Genomic DNA, 18,250 nt, shown 5'->3' with positions numbered 1-18,250 from the left:
GATTTTGCGTAATGGCCTCCTGTTTTAGTCTTGCAGTTCTATTTTGTTCAGGGACACCCGTGGCTCAGTCATTTGAGGCGTTCTTATTCACTGTGCAGAGTTGCCTAAAGCATGCCAGAAACCCACGATCATGGTTTCGAATCACAGATTTGCCTTGATTATGTTATTGGTTTGTCAGTACCATACCCATGCTCGTAGGTATTTCAAAAGTAGTAAACGTTTCTGACGTCCAGTATTTGGGCTTTCCTCGTACATCAGGGGGGCGGTCGGGTAGCCTAGTGGTTAAAGCGTTAGCTCGTCACGCCGAAGACCCGGGTTTGATTCCCGACTTGGTTTACAATGTGTGAAGCCCATTTCTGGTGTCCCCCGCTGTGATATTGCTGGAATATTGCTAAAAGCGGCGTAAAAACATACTCACTCACTTACTCACTCACACACTCACTCACTCACTCACTCATGCATCAGGCTCTCTGACTTGGTTGATGCATGCCATTGTATCCCAACTGCGTGGATCGATGCTCATGATATCAATCACTGGATTGTCTGGTCCAGACTCGATTATTTACAGACCGCAGTCATATTGCTGGAATTTTGCTGAGTGAGGCGTTAAACAACAAACAAACGGTATCAGAACTCATCAGCTTTTTCATGCACTCAGGTAAGGAGTTGATGGGTTAAATGAACTGACCTCCTCTTTTGCAGATTTCACATACATGGCCCGAGCTCTGCAGAAGATTGTAAACATCCGAGTAAAGAAGTTGCTGCCCAAAACAGTCCATCGCTATGAGGTCGATGATGACTTTGTGCCAGATGTTGACATCTCCCCCAACGCCAAGTACCGTCCCCGCAGACAGGCTGCCAGTCACACAATGGAAAACATTCACGCCATGATGGTGGACCAGGTGAGTGGCACAACCCTGGCGGCAGATTCTAGAAGAATTGGGGAGGATTTAGTGGATTCCCTGTGCTAGTAGCACAAATATAATTGGAAGGCGTTCACTTCAGTAGATCAGTTGTGACTGTTCATCCTTCATGTTCCGGCTGCCCTCATATAGCTGGATTATTGCGAGTGCTGTGTAATAATGAACAAATGATAAAGTACCAGCACCTGTACTGAGATTACTCTTCAAAAGAATAAAGTTGAAATCCAGTCAACTCTGTACTGATGCTATGTTTTCATCCCACATTAACCTGACATGCCATGACATAATTGGAATACTGTTGAAAGCAGCGTTAAACCAAAAGCTCACTCTAAAATTCCACTGTGATATTAACTCTACAAACATTTTTTTTTTTCAAGCAGCTAAAATTTGTACATATCTCATTGCAGGATGAAGAAGTTGAAAGTAACAGTTCAAAGTCCAACTACACGATCGTATACCCTGCCCTGAAGGCTCGCGGAGGCGACATGCGAACTGCCGAGGGACAGGCCCGTTTCCTCCAAGCTCTCCAAGCAGCCAAGCGGAAAGAGGCAGCTGAAGAGTTCCTTCGAAAGGGCAACACCCCACAACGGTCACTGATGGTTCAGACCAACACGATCAACATACCCAAATCACCTGAACGTCCAACATCCATTGAGGATCCAGTGAAGGGCATCATCATCCAGAACAACCGCAATAAGATGCAGCTTCTGGCTAAGACGGTGAACATTACTTCCCGCTACAATGGGCAACAGCAGAAGCCTGCAGCTGTTCCTTCCGAAGATCCTGAACTTGCGGCTCTCCCTATGCATAAACGGATCCAGGAGAGAGAAGCACAGAAGGCCAAAAATAAACTTTCGGAGCCTAAAGCGGAACCTGTGACAGACTCCATATCCGTTGTGAGGAGACATGACGTGTCGCGTGTGTACACTGAGTTGATACAGAAGACAGCTAAACATACCAGCCACAATAAATACAGTCAGGGGAAGTCACCCCAAACAAACATTTCACCCAAAGTTGTGCACATTTCCTTGGATGATTTTAAACGTTTGCAGTCTCAGAAGGCCAAGGTGATCGTTGTTCCCTCTGGGGATAAGAACAAGGCCGGGACAGTCATCCACCTCAGCACTGGGGGGATCAGGACTGCCTCCAGCTCACCTAATGCTAAGTCCTACATTGATCATTGTAAGGAAGAGCAGAAGGCATCACCAGCTCAGGGTGTGGTGCCGACCAAAGATGTCAAGGTCCTGGAACATTCTTCTGATAAGATCACAGTCCTGAAGACCAGCCCTGCAGACACTGTTGCAGACTCTCCTGACAAGGATGAGGAAATGGAAGAGAAGCTTGATGTAACTCCAGAGAGTGGTCCAGAGACTCAGATATCAGAACCTCCCCACACAGCAGTTGAAACACCAAAGACAATCATGAAGACACCGAAGAAAACAGTGTTTTACAAAAAGGTGGATGAGGAGGAAGATGCAGTTAAGGAAGAAAAGGATGATTCTGAATGTCCTGTTCCCAAAAAGAAAAGGAAGTCTGTGTCTTGGTCACAGAACCTCACAACAGAATCTCCATATGTTCCCTTGCCACAAGAAGCTAAGAGTTTCAGCCCAGCTCGATCTCCCTGCTTGTACAAAGATGGCATTCATAGTCGGGTACCAAGGATGCCTAAAAAGGTCGAGGAAATTGTGGTTAAGAAAGATGAAGAAATAGGATCTGAGAAAACTGTCATCAATGGAATGATTGTGTCTAAAAGTGCTTTGGAATCAACAGCTGTTGTCAAGACGTACAGTAAACGAGAACCAGAAAGAAAGCGAAGTTACGAGTCTGACTTTTTTGTTGATGAAGGTCCTGCAGAGAATCGGGAACCATCACCCCCAAAACTCACAAAGATTGAGCAGAGTGTCAGCACTGTTTGTGATCATTCTGAAGATGCTCCTCCCGATATCTTTTCTGATCCCGAAAATGAAACCCTTTCAAGTGACACTGATGTGAAAGTAAAGACCATTGCCGCTAAGCCTAGTACCCGCTTGTATACAAACACCAGGGAAAAGAAACAGAAACTTTTTCCAAAGGATAAAGAGACAGTTGATGATTCAACGTGTGCTAAGGTTGTAAGACGAACAAAGCGATCTCCCCACGCTGTGAGAACGACTCGACGAGGTAGGGTGTCGACTCCAATACGGGATGACATCGTTACAGAAATGCCTGAACTTAAAGAGACAAGGAGGCGAGGCAGACCTTCATCTTCTATCATGTGTTATGCTGTACAAATGAAGGAGGATATTGATGCTGAAAAGAAGGTCAAATTTACGAAGGTCTATCATAGGAACAAGGAAAGGGATCCAGACCAGGTGGACAGTGCTGAATGTGATATACAAGAGCCGGTGTTGGACTTAGTGTCGGAGGCCAATGTGGAAGACTTTGAGGAGGTAGTTGGTGGTGATGTAGAGATGATGGACATAGGGACCGAGGCACACATAGAGACGCCTGCTGTTGATGACATCTCCGGCAAGGAGACAACTGCAGGGGAGGAACCTGATCATCCAGAAGAAGGTGTGGAAGAGGCAGCTCTTGACAACGAGAATTTCGAGAACGAAGATGTAGAAAATGTAGATGAAGAACATGAAAAAGAACAAGAAGAAAAAGATGAAGTAAAAGAAGAAGAAAAGGAAGAAGAAAAGGAAGAAGAGATGGAGTCTGAAGAGGATGAAGTTATCCAGTTAGAGGAAACTGCAAGCAGTAGCACCCAGACAATTGGTGAAGTTGCTGAAGTTGATGGTAGTGTAGTACAGGCTGAGGAGGTTCTAGTGGAAAAGGAAGAGACATTGGTTGATGATGTGGAGGAAGAAGGTGAAGAGGACCAGGACCAGATGAAGGAAGAACCTTCTCAAACAGAAGAAGGGCTTATTAAAGCATGCCAGGATGAGGAGGTGGGTCTTGATACTCCTAAAACTGAGCAGCAGGAATGTGAAATGGGTCTGGAAGAAGCTGAGGTTGAGCCAGAGCAGCAAGGTGCTGAAGTTGAACTTGAGATCGAGCCACAGCAGCGAGATGCTGAAGTTGAACTTGAGGTAGAGCCAGAGCAGCAAGGTGCTGAAGTTGAACTTGAGGTTAAATCACAGCAGCTAGGTGCTGAAGTTGAACTTGAGGTAGAGCCACAGCAGCAAGATGCTGAAGTTGAAAATGAGGTTGAGCCACAGCAGCAAGGTGCTGAAGTTGACCTTGAGGTTAAATCACAGCAGCTAGGTTCTGAAGTTGAACTTGAGGTGGAGCCGGAGCAGCAACATGTTGAAGTTGAACTTGAGGTGGAGCCCCAGCAGCAAGGTGCTGAAGCTGACCTTGAGGTTGAATCACAGCAGCAAGGTGCTGAAGTTGAACTTGAGGTGGAGCCACAGCAGCAAGGTGCTGAAGCTGACCTTGAGGTTGAATCACAGCAGCAAGGTGCTGAAGCTGACCTTGAGGTTGAATCACAGCAGCATGGTGCTAAAGTTGAACTTGAGGTGGAGCCACAGCAGCAAGGTGCTGAAGCTGACCTTGAGGTTGAATCACAGCAGCATGGTGCTAAAGTTGAACTTGAGGTTGAATCACAGCAGCAAGGTGCTAAAGTTGAACTTGAGGTTGAATCACAGCAGCAAGGTGCTGAAGTTGAACTTGAGGTTGAGCCACAGCAGCAAGGTTCTGAAGCTGACCTTGAGGTTGAATCACAGCAGCATGGTGCTGAAGTTGGAGATGAAGTTAATTCAGATCCCAAAGATGCAGAGGTGCAAGGGAATCAGGATGCTTATAGGCCAGATATGGCTGTAGCTGAAAGCAAGAAGAACAATGAGGTAAAAGTTGATGAGGTTCATCTGGCTGAAGAGGAACTTATGGAACAGGAAGTTGCTGAAATAGAAGTACGAGTTGAATCAGAACACAAACATGCTGAAGTTGAAGTTTATGTAAAATTAGATTCCAAAGTTGGAATTTGTCAGAAAACTTCTGAAGTTCAAACAGATGAAGTCAGTTTGCCCAAGGATACAGCTGATGAACAAAATGCAGCAAAGGACAAGCCAGAATCAACAGAGGGCAGTCTGTCAGATAAACAGAACTCTGAAAGAGATGAGCCGGATGCAATTGAAGTAGGAAAAATGCAGCAAAAGGAAGGAAGAACAAGTTCACCTACCTCTGTTGACTCACAGGTCAAGATTACTTCATCAAGGCAACTTCATGACCAGAGCTCGGACTCATATGCCAAGACAACTTTGTCAAAGAGTGACAAGGCCTCAGATTCACATGCCAGAACATCTTCATCCAGTGATAGGAGGTCCTCAGACTCATATGCGAGGTCGTCTTCATCAAGTGATAGGAGGTCCTCAGACTCGCATGCCAAGTCGCCTTCATCCAGTGATAGGAGGTCCTCAGACTCGCATGTCAAGTCGTCTTCATCCAGTGATAGGAGGTCCTCAGATTCACATGGCAGGTCATCTTCATCCAGTGATAGGAGGTCCTCAGACTCACATGCCAGGTCATCTTCATCAAGAGATAGGAGGTCCTCGGACTCACATGCCAGGTCGTCTTCATCAAGTGATAGGAAGTCCTCGGACTCACATGCCAGGTCATCTTCATCAAGAGATAGGAAGTCCTCGGACTCGCATGCCAGGTCGTCTTCATCAAGAGATAGGAGGTCCTCGGACTCACATAGCAGGTCATCTTCATCAAGAGATAGGAAATCCTATGACTCACATCACAAGTCAAGTTCATCAAGTGATAGGAAATCCTCTCACTCACATCACAAGTCAAGTTCATCAAGAGATAGGTCCTCTCACTCACATGAGAGGACATCTTCATCAAGAGAAAGGAAGTCCTCTCACTCACATAGCAAGACAACCTCTTCAAGAGATAGCAAGTCATCTGACTCTGATGCAAAGTCAAGTTCATCAAGAGATAGGAAGTCCTCTCACTCACATGCAAGGACGACTTCATCAAGAGAAAGCAAGTCATCTGACTCGGATGCAAAGTCAAATTCATCAAGAGAAAGCAAGTTATCTGAATCGCCTGCCAAGACAACCTCATCAAGTGAAAGCAGGTCCTTGGTCTCTCATACCAAGACAGCTTCACTCAAGGATGGCCAAGGTGTAGAGGACGCCTGCCAAACAGTTGAAAGTAAAGGCGTTGTAGTGTCTACTGAAGCCAAGGTTGAGGATTATACTGGGACTGATTCTTCACAGAATGTAGAAGTGCTAGCAACCAGCATCAGATCGTCCAAGGAACCAGAAGTGCCTGAAGGTGAACAGCAAGTTACAGAGTCTGAAACTGAGAAGAGCGATGAAAAGAATCGGGAAGGGGATGCTGGAACTGAAACCACTATCAAAGCTGACGTTGAAACGGGAGTGGTTGAGGTAACTGAAGTTCCAGTTGATAAGATGGAGATGGAGAAAGTTGCAGTTTATCAGGCTGAGCTGGCTGAAGTTGAAATGGAACAAGGTGATAAGGCTGAAGCTAAAATGGAAGAGGCTGGTGTTGCTGAAATTGAACTGAGTCAGGCTGAAGTGGAAATGGATGTCGATGAAGGAGAAAGTGAAAACCGAAATGAAGTAGCAGAAACTGATATGGTTGTAACTGGAGGTGAAACAGATGATTTAAATCTTACTGATACTCATCAACTCAGGACCCCTGAAGTGACCACTGGTAAAACTGAAGTGGAGACTCCAGTTGCTGGTGAAGCTGTTCAGACAGAAGTTTCTGAAGGTGTTCAAACAGAAGTCGCTGAAGTTCTTCAAACAGAAGTTCCTGAAGCTCAGAGACTAGAAGGTGGAGCAGATCAGTCTAGTGTTACACCTATCACAAGGAAAGACAAAGTTGAGACTGAAGCCACAGAAGATGAAATTAGTGAGTCTAATGTTAATGCAGTTGATACAAAAACAGCAAATGTGGGTGAAGTTGAAGCTACCACAACAGAAGTTGAAGTTGATCGTGCAAGAGAGGCAGTTGCTGACATCGTAACACCAGATGTTGTTGAAGATAAGGTGAACAAAGCTGCTGTTCCAGAGTCTGATGATGTCAGAACAATTGAACCTGAACAGGAAACATCAGTTGCAGAAAATGTCAGTGAACGAGTTCAAATAGCAGCCATGGAGGTTGAGGAAGAGTGTGTTGAGAATGGCGATGCTATGTGTGGCCAAGCTGAAGAATTCCAGAGTGAGCACCTACAGTTGGATGGAGAGGGATCAGAGGAAGTTGTGGAGGAGGTTGAGGTTGTTGAGGAGGTAGTATTGGTAGTTGCTGGGGGAGATTATGTTGAGACAAGAACTGAATCTTCCGCTGACAATGTGCCTGCGGTAGATGTCAGTGTTTCTGAGGAACCATTAAATTCCATGGAAACGGATGATGTGAAGGATGTAGGGTCCTGTGACATGGTGACTGATACCATGACAACCACATTGTCACAGACAGTGAAACAAGATGCTCAAGATGCAAAGACTAGTGATGAAATTATTCCAATGGATACTGACTGTGATGAAGATGCTGAGAGTAAGGATCAGGAAATTAGTGTGCAGATTATTGATGACGGTGTTAGTGCTGATGAAACTGGAAATTGTGATACTGTGAACACAGGCCCAACAGTTAGTGATTCTAAATCAAGAGACAAATCAGAAATGGTGGAGGAGGAACCAAACACTGAAAACCCTCCAGAACTGGACTGTTGTGATCCCCCAGTGCTGGAAAGAATTTCCCCTATTGACTACAAAGAAAGATCTGATTCCCCTGAAACATCCCCTGTCAAGGGATGTGATTCAGGAGCCCTCCAACCCATTACAGACCATGAGGAACAAAGCAGGTCCGTGAATGGGACAGAGTCGGACAGCAAGACGTGTTCAGAATCAGACTCAAAGGAATTACCTGTGCTTAGTGAGCAACAAAAAGACGATTCGGGTGATTTTAAATCACCATCCAGTGATCCAGTTAAAAAGTCATGCAAGTCTCCTGTGTTCAGTCCCCCAAGTGAACTCCCAGTTTTACAAAAGCACAGCCCAACCAAACTTTCACATACAAAGAGCAGTTCGGGTAAGAGTTCGCCTGAAAATTCTTCTCCCAAAAGGTCTCCAACGTCTTCACCTCCTAAACAGGGTGTTGATAGAAATGTATTCAGTGAGTTTGCCTCCAATGTGAATTCCTCCGATTCCAAAACCAGTCCAACATCGTCGCCAAGCAAAGGCTCACCAAATAGACCTAATCTGCCAATAGGATTTGCTGCATCTCTCAGCAAATTAAAAGATATCGGGACCTTTAAATTGTCATCAAAATCAAAGGTAAAATTGACACACTGATTGAATCTGGATCATGTTGATAATTATGTTTAAATACTACTCTAAGGAAGTTAAAGAACACCCGATATTTTCGTATAACTAGACTGATTGTAGTCGAATGAAAAAATAAGGTGTTCTTTAACTTCTTATGAGTATTATATTGTAGAGGTGTTACAATTTACAGATGCATCGATAAATCGCCAAATTATCCGATGACACGATAAACTTACCCATCTATCAATTCATATTTTATTTCTGTTTTGATTTTCAAAAAGGTTATATTTGCAAAGTATTGCAATAACACGTCCTGATAATTGGTCAAGCTAGCATCACCTTCCCGTCTATCACGAGACATACTGCGAAATCTGAGTGCATAATGCTATTGAAACAAGCCTAATTAAACCAATCATGACCGTTAACACAAAATGGTTGATAGAACCCATCTTGTTGGCCGGACCACATGGAACATGAGTAATCGTGACAGATGTAGTATGATGATGAGTAGCATAGATGAAGATCTGGGTTAGAGGAATTGGTCTTCAGCAAGGATCGGGTGGTCAGGCTCGCTGACTTGGTTGATGCACGTCATCGTATCCCAATTACGTAGATCGATGCTCATGATGTCAATCACTGGTCCAGACTCTATTATTTACAGACCACTGTCCTAAAGCTGGTATATAGAGTCTCAGGGTTTTACGCAATGCAGAAGTGCGTGTACAGTCCTCGCACAAGTATAGAATGGATGCAGACAAAACAATTGCATCCCAAGGGACAAACAATAATATTAATTGTACCAAATTCTTGACAAGAAATATAAAGGTCCTGTAATTAAAGTAATTGTCAAATCTTACAGTACAGTAAACTATACCATTCCATGACTTTACAGGACCCTTATTTTTCTTGTAAAAATGCTTAAGATTAATTATTGGGAGACACCTGAACCCCCAATTTTTGTAGGTCAAGGGGTTCGGCGTTCAACAACCAACAACAAATAATTGTGGTATTAATATGACTCAAGTATTGGGATATGTATCAATGAGAAAGGCACATTTCGACACCCTTAATAGATTGCCATTTGGCCTGATTATGTTTCTTGGCTTGTCAGCACCATTCCCGTGCTAATGGTTTTCACCAAAGTGGTAAATGTCTCAGACCTGCATCACTTGGATGCAATACAACATTATGCTGACAGGCTGTGATATCACTGGAATATTGTTCATCGTTAAACCCAACTCACTCACTTGATCAATTGTGTTGGAAGTTTGAACATTACGAGTAACAGACATGCAGTTGTTGCAAAGGTCATATTGCGAGATGATGTAGTGTGATTATTTTTTATGGCAGTTCTGACGTGAATTCACCACCATACATACTCATAAGATTCATCGCCAACATGTAGGGTTATGATATTTTCTGGATTCAGGACAAGTGTGTAGTCATCTTTCTTTTGACCAGATTTCATGATTTAAACATTTCTTTGCTTAATATATAGACCAGTCATTCAACTTGACTTGGTTCTGTGTATTCTTACTGTTGTTAAATTTTGAGACCTGATTTCCCTCTAGTTATGGAACTTTAGGGAGACTGGGTTAGAATAAGTCCCTAGCAACCTGTGCTGGTCATAGGAGGCGACCCTATAGGAATTCTGGGTTAGAATAAGTCCCTAGCAACCTGTGCTGGTCATAGGAGGCGACCCTATCGGGATTCTGGGTTAGAATATGTCCCTAGCAACCTGTGCTGGTCATAGGAGGCGACCCTATAGGGATTCTGGGTTAGAATAAGTCCCTAGCAACCTGTGCTGGTCATAGGAGGCGACCCTATAGGGATTCTGGGCTAGAATAAGTCCCTAGCAACCTGTGCTGGTCATAGGAGGCGACCCTATAGGGAGTCTGGATTAGAATATCTCCCTAGCAACCTGTGCTGGTCATAGGAGGCGACCCTATAGGAATTCTGGGTTAGAACAAGTCCCTAGCAACCTGTGCTGGTCATAGGAGGCGACCCTATAGGGAGTCTGGATTAGAATATCTCCCTAGCAACCTGTGCTGGTCATAGGAGGCGACCCTATAGGAATTCTGGGTTAGAACAAGTCCCTAGCAACCTGTGCTGGTCGTAAGAGTTGACTGAATGGATCAGATGGTCAGGCTTGGTGACTTGGTTGATTGTATGTCATTGTACCTCCGTGATGTGAATCATTGCTCACAATATTCTGAAGCTTACTTTGGTCCAAAATTGATTATTTATAAGCCATCATAGTGCAATACTGAACAACAAACAATGCTGAATGCATTGATACTGGACCATGTTCTCGTACCTGTCACAAATAATTGTATATAATATCAGTATGTGGTAAGAGTGTAACTATATATCGCACTTTCAGTGTATTGCAGTTGCTTGCCCTACAATTGTTCTATATTATCGATAGGAATTTAAAAAAGCCAGCGGGGCGGTCGGGTAGCCTAGTGGTTATAGCGTTAGCTCGTCACACCGAAGACCCGGGTTCGATTCCCTCCATTGGTACAATGTGTGAAGCCCATTTCTGGTGTCCCCCGCCGTGATATTGATGGAATATTGCTAAAAGCGGCGTAAAACCATACTCACTCACTCACTCACTAAAAAAGCAAGAATATTTTCGATATTATGCCTAGAAATCAATAGTTTCAATAGTTATAAATATGATATAAATAAGTGCCAGAAAACTCAGATTTTACAGACAAATTTCAAACCTGCTGTGTCTTGATGAGCGAGGATGAGTTCAGATTAGAGTTGATTCCATTTTGTTTCAGTAGCAACAAAGGAAAATGGCCGACTTTGACATCGTTGGCAAGTCTTGATTCATTTCTAACACATTGGTTGATATAATTATCAAGCCTTACAGTTTAAATACTATTACAATACTATGTCTATATTTCTCTATCAACTTATGCAAATTTTATGTGGAATTTTCAGACATCAGACGGTTCATCATCTGACGGCAGCAGCTGAAGGGCTAACCTCCATCTTTAGTCACAGATTAAGAAACTCTGCGTCTTCGGTTACGATCACACCTGATTGGGCAGCATGCACATCTGGAATCATTTCATCGGACAACAGACAGCAGTTGGGGCTCACATCCTTGTCATAATCGACAGCATCTTCGGAGTGCGTTCATCAAGTGCGGCATGAGAAATTGATTGTACATAATTCCGTTTTAGTACATCTGAGGAACTGAATGAGAAAGACTTTGTGATAGACTTGTAGTGTGTGACTACAAGAACCATTTTATGTTCATTAGCATCCATCAGGTTTTATTATGTTTATATTTACCAAAGTTCTTGATGGGACTCATGTTCATACATCATTGTCAGGTATGAAGACGCTGTTTGGAATAGATGTGTTTATTCAAATGAAGTCTACTGTAACTGTTGTGGTTAGTTTTGTGTAAATAGTCTGAGTTCATCCAAAGATTATGTATTTTGATACATTACTGCAGTCATAACCTGTCTCTTCTTATTGCGAACACTTAAACATTTCTGGATTGACCCGCAAAATGTTCAAAGAGTGAGACATTAACAGGGGGCTGGTGTGGTACAGTTGTCAAAGGCGCTAACACTTGCTGTGCAGAGTTGCGTCCCTTAGGCTTGCCAGGAACCAATGATTGTGGGTTTGAATCCCAGATTCATGCTGATTATGTGTTTAGATTTTCGGCACCATACCTGTGTCTCAACAAAGTGGTAAACGTCTACGGAATGCATCACTTAGGACGTTGCTTTCGCCTCAAGCCTACACACGGTGATGCTACTGAAATACAAAGTGATGATGATATGAATAAAGCAGTAAATCAGATTTCTCTCAGCTTCGTGTTATTCAATTAATCCTAGTATGGATCTGTAACTTACCTGTATTGATTGCATTTCTTCAGGAAAAGACACCATTTTACATTTAATGTGTGAAAATTATCAGCTAAAGGGTATAATGAAAAATGTGAGATGTTATTCGGGATGAAAAAGCAGCTCCGTGATTGGATCAAACAGGATTCAATTCAACATCATTTCATATAAAAATGCAATTTCAAGGATTCATAAGTTGGACTGAGAAAATATTTTAGATAATTGAAACCATGTCACCATTAAATGTTGAATGTATTTAGTTTTGATGTTGGAACATGTTTATGTGTCGCAAGCGTAATATGTCAGGCTTCCTTTTGTAACCGACCTACAGTTTGATTCACAGATGACAGAACTCAGAATGTGGAAGGCTTGTGCCATGGCGCACAGTGGGTGAAGCAAATTGTAAATGTTAATTATTTTTCACATAGTTTGTGATTTGACCATGTTTGCCGTCCTGAAGTGTTGTATAAGCATTTGACATGAAATGTTTCTGTTGTTTTAAACAATGTTCCTGTTTCGTTACGATGGTTTATCTGATGTGCAGAACACACTGTTCAGTTTTCGTTGGTGAAATCAAGTTTGCAGTTCCATGGGCGCTGTGACTTTCACAATATTATTTTAGTTTGACTATTTGTGTACATGCATGCATAACACCGCAACGATCGATTTAGATACTGTTATCATAAACTTGTGCATTGTCAGCTGTCCTCCAAGTTACTTTGTAAGTCATTAATCCCTGTAAGGCCATAATAAAATAATTTTTAATTTATATCCCGCTGAATGACCACCGAACACTCCCATCATCTTATTGTCCTTAGCACCTACAGATGAAGGAACCCACGATCTGTGTTCCCTGGTTTCGTTACTTGAGGAACCTATGATCATGGGTTCAAATCCTGGTTCGCCCCGTTTATGATTTTTGGTTCGTCAGCACCATACCTGTGCTCGGGGTTTCACCCAAGGGGTAAACGTCTAAGACCAGCATCACTTTGGGCTTGACTCTGTGATACAGATGGAATACTGTTTAAGCGGTGTTAAACCCAACCGACTTCGTAACTTGAATACCCCATAGCCCAACCAAACACTCATACTTCATGTGAATCACATCCTTTGACAGTTAATAATGTATTGAACAATTTGTTTTAAAAAATCACATCCAAAATAACATATCTGGATGAAAATCTGATAATTTATTGTGGCCTAATGCATTCAAATACTGGAAACTGACACTTTCAAGTCCTGTCACTTTATGGAAACAATGTGTTAACAGTTACCAATGAAACAAGGCTATTTATCCATTCCTGCAGACCTAGTGAATATTGCTTATAAAGCACACAGTGAATGGGATGATAGTCTGTTGGGATTCTAAATCAACTACATTAAACTTTTTTTTAACTATAGAGGCAGAATTTCATTCTTTGATACTCTGGCTAAAATTGTGTAAAATATTGTTCATAATAAATGTCGCTTACTGCTGTAGATGCCATTGAAGCAGTGTCTGCCAGTACCTCAAGTTTGTTATCAAGCACCTGTAGGTGGCCATGAGTATCTACACGAGCTTGACTTACTAGTATCAGGGATGTGTGACAACTTGTACAATAACACCTGCAAAATATCTTGTTTCTTAAAACGCTGTACATGCTAATATTTTCTGTGGTTAGTTTTTCTTAATTCTTTGGAAATTCATGTAAAGCAGTGACCATGAATTCACTTACTGGATTGAGGGCTAATTTTTTTTTTTCTCATTTTTTTCAACCTGCTTAAGCATTGTTCAGTATAACTGCTGATAAACAGTCATTGTGTAAGTGTTCCTGTTCAGCCATTGGTTATTCAGTCAGTATTTAATGACCCATAACTGTTGCTGATGTGCAAGTGCTAAAAGATCTGAAAGGTTAGATCTCAAACTTAGATTTGTGTGTTTGTATTATTTGTGAGAACACTATGCTACCACATAACATGTTTGCGAGCAGGGACAGCCTTTTCTCTGTTAGAAAATGGGATAATATATACTTTCAAAGAGTTTACATTTTGTACAGAATGGAAGATTTTGGAATAAATATTATTATAGTTTTTAACTATTTGATATAAGTATTATCAACTGCTGGAAAGTTTTTTTGGGTAAATTTCAGAGTTTAAGCTCATATGATGAAGGATTTTAGTGTGTTTTAGATGTGTATGAAATTTGCTTTTTGGACGTTTAAGCTGTTATCATGATGTAATCCATGTACTCTGAAAGTTCTTACCTAATAGTAGGGAAAATATGGCTTTACTGAACATGGTTTGACACACTTTTAAGATGTTGATGAGTTCACAGGACTTCTTTGTTGTACTTTGTCACTGAAAGCAATCAGTGTATGAATTTCAATTAAATATTTATGACTTGTATGATGATCAAATCATTTATATTATCATTTTTTCAACATTTATTTATCATGTTCATATTTTTTTTTCACTCATACACATCAACAATAAATATAATAATTCATTGTCAGGGCCACACAGGTTTGCTTTTTGGTGTGAAGTGATGGTCTTGTGAATTTGTGTACACCAGGGCTTCTCAGTGAGAATTATGTTCATTTTTGTTCCACCATTTAGAGACTTGCGAAGAGTTTGCAATGACAAATGATAGAAGGTAGCGTTATCCATTATTCATGCCGCAGAGAGTTTTATGTCACATCATTCTAACAAGAGATTCATGTGATGATACTTCTTGTAATCAGGAAACAAACCACTTTTAAATTTTTCTTGGAAAATGAAGCTATTGTAATATATAATCTTGGAATTATAGATTATCAGTCTTTCATCAATTAATGTTGAAAGTCTCTCACCACATCTCGGGACTTTCAAAATTGTTTATCATGAGACTGATAATCTTTAATTCCTTCTTGTCGGTAGGTTTTTATATTCCCACTGTCATTTTGACAAGAAGTAAGTTTTCTCTTCCATGTTTATTTATTTCCACCAATAAATCAGGGGATCTTAGTGGCCAAATCATCTAAAGCGCAGCAAGGTGCTGTGCAGAGTTACATCCCTTTGGCTTACCTGGAACCTGTGGTCATAGGTTTGAATCCTGGTTAGCCCTGATTATGTTTCCAGATTGTCAGCACCAGACCCGTTCATGTGGGTTTCACTGAAGTGGTAAACGTCTGGGACCTGCATCACTTTAGACTTTCAACCCACATCAAGCTGTGATGTTACTAGAATGCTGTGAAAAGCAGCATTTTACACCCCAGCAGCCTATACTAGTTGCAAGGGGCAACTGGATGGAACGGGCGGTCAGACTTGGGGACTTAGGTGATTGCATGTCACCTTCCCCTGACGGTGTAGGATGCTGCTCATAATATTGATCACTGGATTGTCTGGTCCAGACTCAATTATTTACAGGCTGCGATCATATAGCTGGAATATTGTGCAGCATCAATCAGAACATTAAGACCAAGTATTTAGTTCGAATATAATGAAATCTGATGGCTGGATTCAGTGGCAGGACAGTACATGTTAATATGCATTGATCATCACCATCACCATCACCATCACCATCATCATCATCATCATCTTCTAGCATAGTTCTGTATTGCACCGTGTGAACTGTACGCACTTGATGCCCTTCACAAGCAATAGTTGAAGCTGTGTTTTGTATTACCTTTCATCCAGTTATATATATGATGTGATCGTGATTGTCATAGCTGTACATAAATCTAGCTATCCAGTGAATTGAGCATTCATAAAACCATACAAAGTATCAATAAAACCCAAATTGTGTAAAGAGAGTTAGTGTTTTGTTTCTGTGTAGTTATTATTTGGGGTGGTGGGGTAACCGGTGGTTACAATCTCATTAAAATCAGATGTTAGTTTTCGACCCATTACGGGTCACGTCAGAACGACTTCTCACGAACTTTCACCAATCAATGAAATGACTGACAAGAAATCTACATTAGCCAATCAGAAGGCAGCTTTCTCGAGCTTTACGACACTAGTTTCAAACTGGCAACTACGCTCCGAAACATATTTTGATGTATTCTCGGTTAAAAAAATTAAAACTGATAAAAAGAACATTCTGGAATGGCTTACAGATGGCCTAGATTGTATGGATATAATCATAAAACCTGTAACTGTCGTTCGGAATACCCTCTGTTAAATATTTCGAGGTTGCATGATCAGAAAACACATTCCGTCTGTCACTTTCATTATATGGTAAGCAACGCTCTGATTGGTTGGATGAAAGGTCGTTCTGACGTGGCCTGTAATGGGATGTCCTCAGATCTTTGTTTAGAGATAGTGAGAACTAAGATCTGATTTTAATGAGATTGGTCCCCCGATCTGACAAGGCTGCAACGTTGCTAAAAGCAGCCCACTCACCTGGTCTCTGACAGGCCACAATCACGACTGACAGCCCTACTTGTTAACAAGTATTCTAGGTCCATTGGAAGATGAAAGGCACCACCCTTTGCATAAGCTGTAATGATTAGGGGTTTAATCATTTCGCAATGCAGGGCAACGAGTTGCGTCCCTTGGTCAGTGCAAGCCATGCACGGGTAGCTCCGCTAGAAACCAACAGCAAGTAACAAAAAAGAGGCGCCTAGCTGTTATAGTTGTTACATTTCGTTTTCAACTATCTAGAGAACGTTCTGAGATCATGGGCGTGTCGGTGGAGGTATGGCGAGCACGTATTGGCACTTTCACCCACCCGCGTGGGTACCGACAAGTCGGCCATGTTGAGACGCGGTACACACCAGGGACGAGATGGACGCCCGGTAATGTGTTGGGCTATCGGCTCTTAGCTACATTATTGGTCACCTACACAGTCTTTATTCTTGGAAACTCAGCAAACCAAGTGCAAACATTGTTACTGCTGTCAGGAGATATTGAAGAAAACCCCGGACCTGCTAAGGTAGATATTATTGCGGTTAAGGATGAGATTTTACATGAACTTCGTTTAGTGCGAGGCGAGTTAGCGAGAGACATTAGAGACGTGAAGTCAGACACAAGGAGGCTGAATGAGACTGTTCTTTCAATTAAGCATGACATAGAGGATGTTAAAGCTAGGCAAGATATATTTCGTTTGGATTTGGATGCTGTAGCTGAGAGACTTTCCAATGTGGAGGGGGACGACACGAGATCAATATCAGGTCAAGCATTATCAGCCGAAGTAAGTGATAGAATTGAAAAGCTGGAGAATTCCTTGGATAAATTGGAGCAATATAGTCGAAAACAGAATGTGCTAATCTATGGAATCTCCCAAAAACCCGGAGAAACTCTACACCAACTGAAAGAAGAGGTATGTGAGGTATTTAATGACCATGCCCGTGACAGTGACAGTGACTGTAAGTTCACACCAAGCGATATTGTGAATACTCACCGTCTTAGATCAAGTACAGTAAATCGCCCCAGTCCGGTTATTGTTCGTTTCACGTCGTTAGACTTGAAAATCAGGGCGATTGCGCTCCGTCCAAAGCTTAAAGAGAATGGTTACGGAATCGCAAATGACTTGACTATAGCTCAACGGAAGACGCTACAGGAGCTACGACGTAACAATAAGCGCGGATATTACAAGAAAGGGGTTCTTGTGGTTGAACATATGCAGACTACAGATAGACGTCATGAGTCTCCACCAGGCCACCCAGACACAGACCAGGCGACTTCAAAGACTCCGGCCAGGGCGGGTGTGCCAGCTAGTGTCCGAAACCCACAGAATGAAGATGATTTTCGCAGATAGGGGTGTGGCCAAGGCCGTAACTGTAACTCTAATACCAGACTAACCACTTCTTTTGTATTCTGGAACATTGCTGGACTACAATCGAAGCTCCACGATACTGACTTTATCTCATTCATACACCAATTTGATGTCATCAGTTTATGTGAAACATGGTCATCCCATAGTGATAGTCAACTATGTTTCCCCGGATATATTACTCACTCCATCCCAGCTGAGCAAATATCATTTTTTGGGCGACTGTCAGGTGGTCTGGTTGTTTTGATAAAACAACACCTAGTCCAATATGTGAAAGGTTGTGTGACCGGTCCCAACGGAATTTTCATCGTACTGGACAAGCGCTTATTTTGTTTGGGAAAGGACACCATTGTAGCTTGTGTATATGTCCATCCTGAGGGCTCAACCTGGTATAAATCGGCTACAACGAAGTGTGGTATAAGTTTATTCTTTGAATCACTACTT

The 18,250-nt window shown here is 42.1% G+C and overlaps 1 protein-coding gene across 2 annotated transcripts in view; it reads left to right on the top strand.

The window, feature by feature from the left end:
• The window catches only part of LOC139462280 (uro-adherence factor A-like), a 44,288-nt gene extending 28,455 nt beyond the window's left edge, over positions 1–15,833 (top strand). Inside the window, exons 16-18 of one of the 2 annotated variants that reach the window (XM_071243890.1) lie at positions 703–902; positions 1,331–8,212; positions 11,156–15,833. In XM_071243890.1, coding sequence (XP_071099991.1) covers positions 703–902; positions 1,331–8,212; positions 11,156–11,191 — 7,118 coding nt within the window. In that variant the 3' untranslated portion in view covers positions 11,192–15,833. The remainder of the gene's footprint in view (positions 1–702; positions 903–1,330; positions 8,213–11,155) is intronic. The other variant, XM_071243889.1, reaches the window with a different exon arrangement.
• The last annotated feature ends 2,417 nt before the right edge of the window (positions 15,834–18,250 follow it).

This window comes from Haliotis cracherodii, unplaced genomic scaffold (assembly GCF_022045235.1).
Source record: "Haliotis cracherodii isolate W230 unplaced genomic scaffold, xgHalCrac1.p SCAF_15, whole genome shotgun sequence".
Lineage (NCBI taxonomy): Eukaryota > Metazoa > Mollusca > Gastropoda > Lepetellida > Haliotidae > Haliotis > Haliotis cracherodii.
This window is presented reverse-complemented; position numbering and strand designations above follow the sequence as displayed.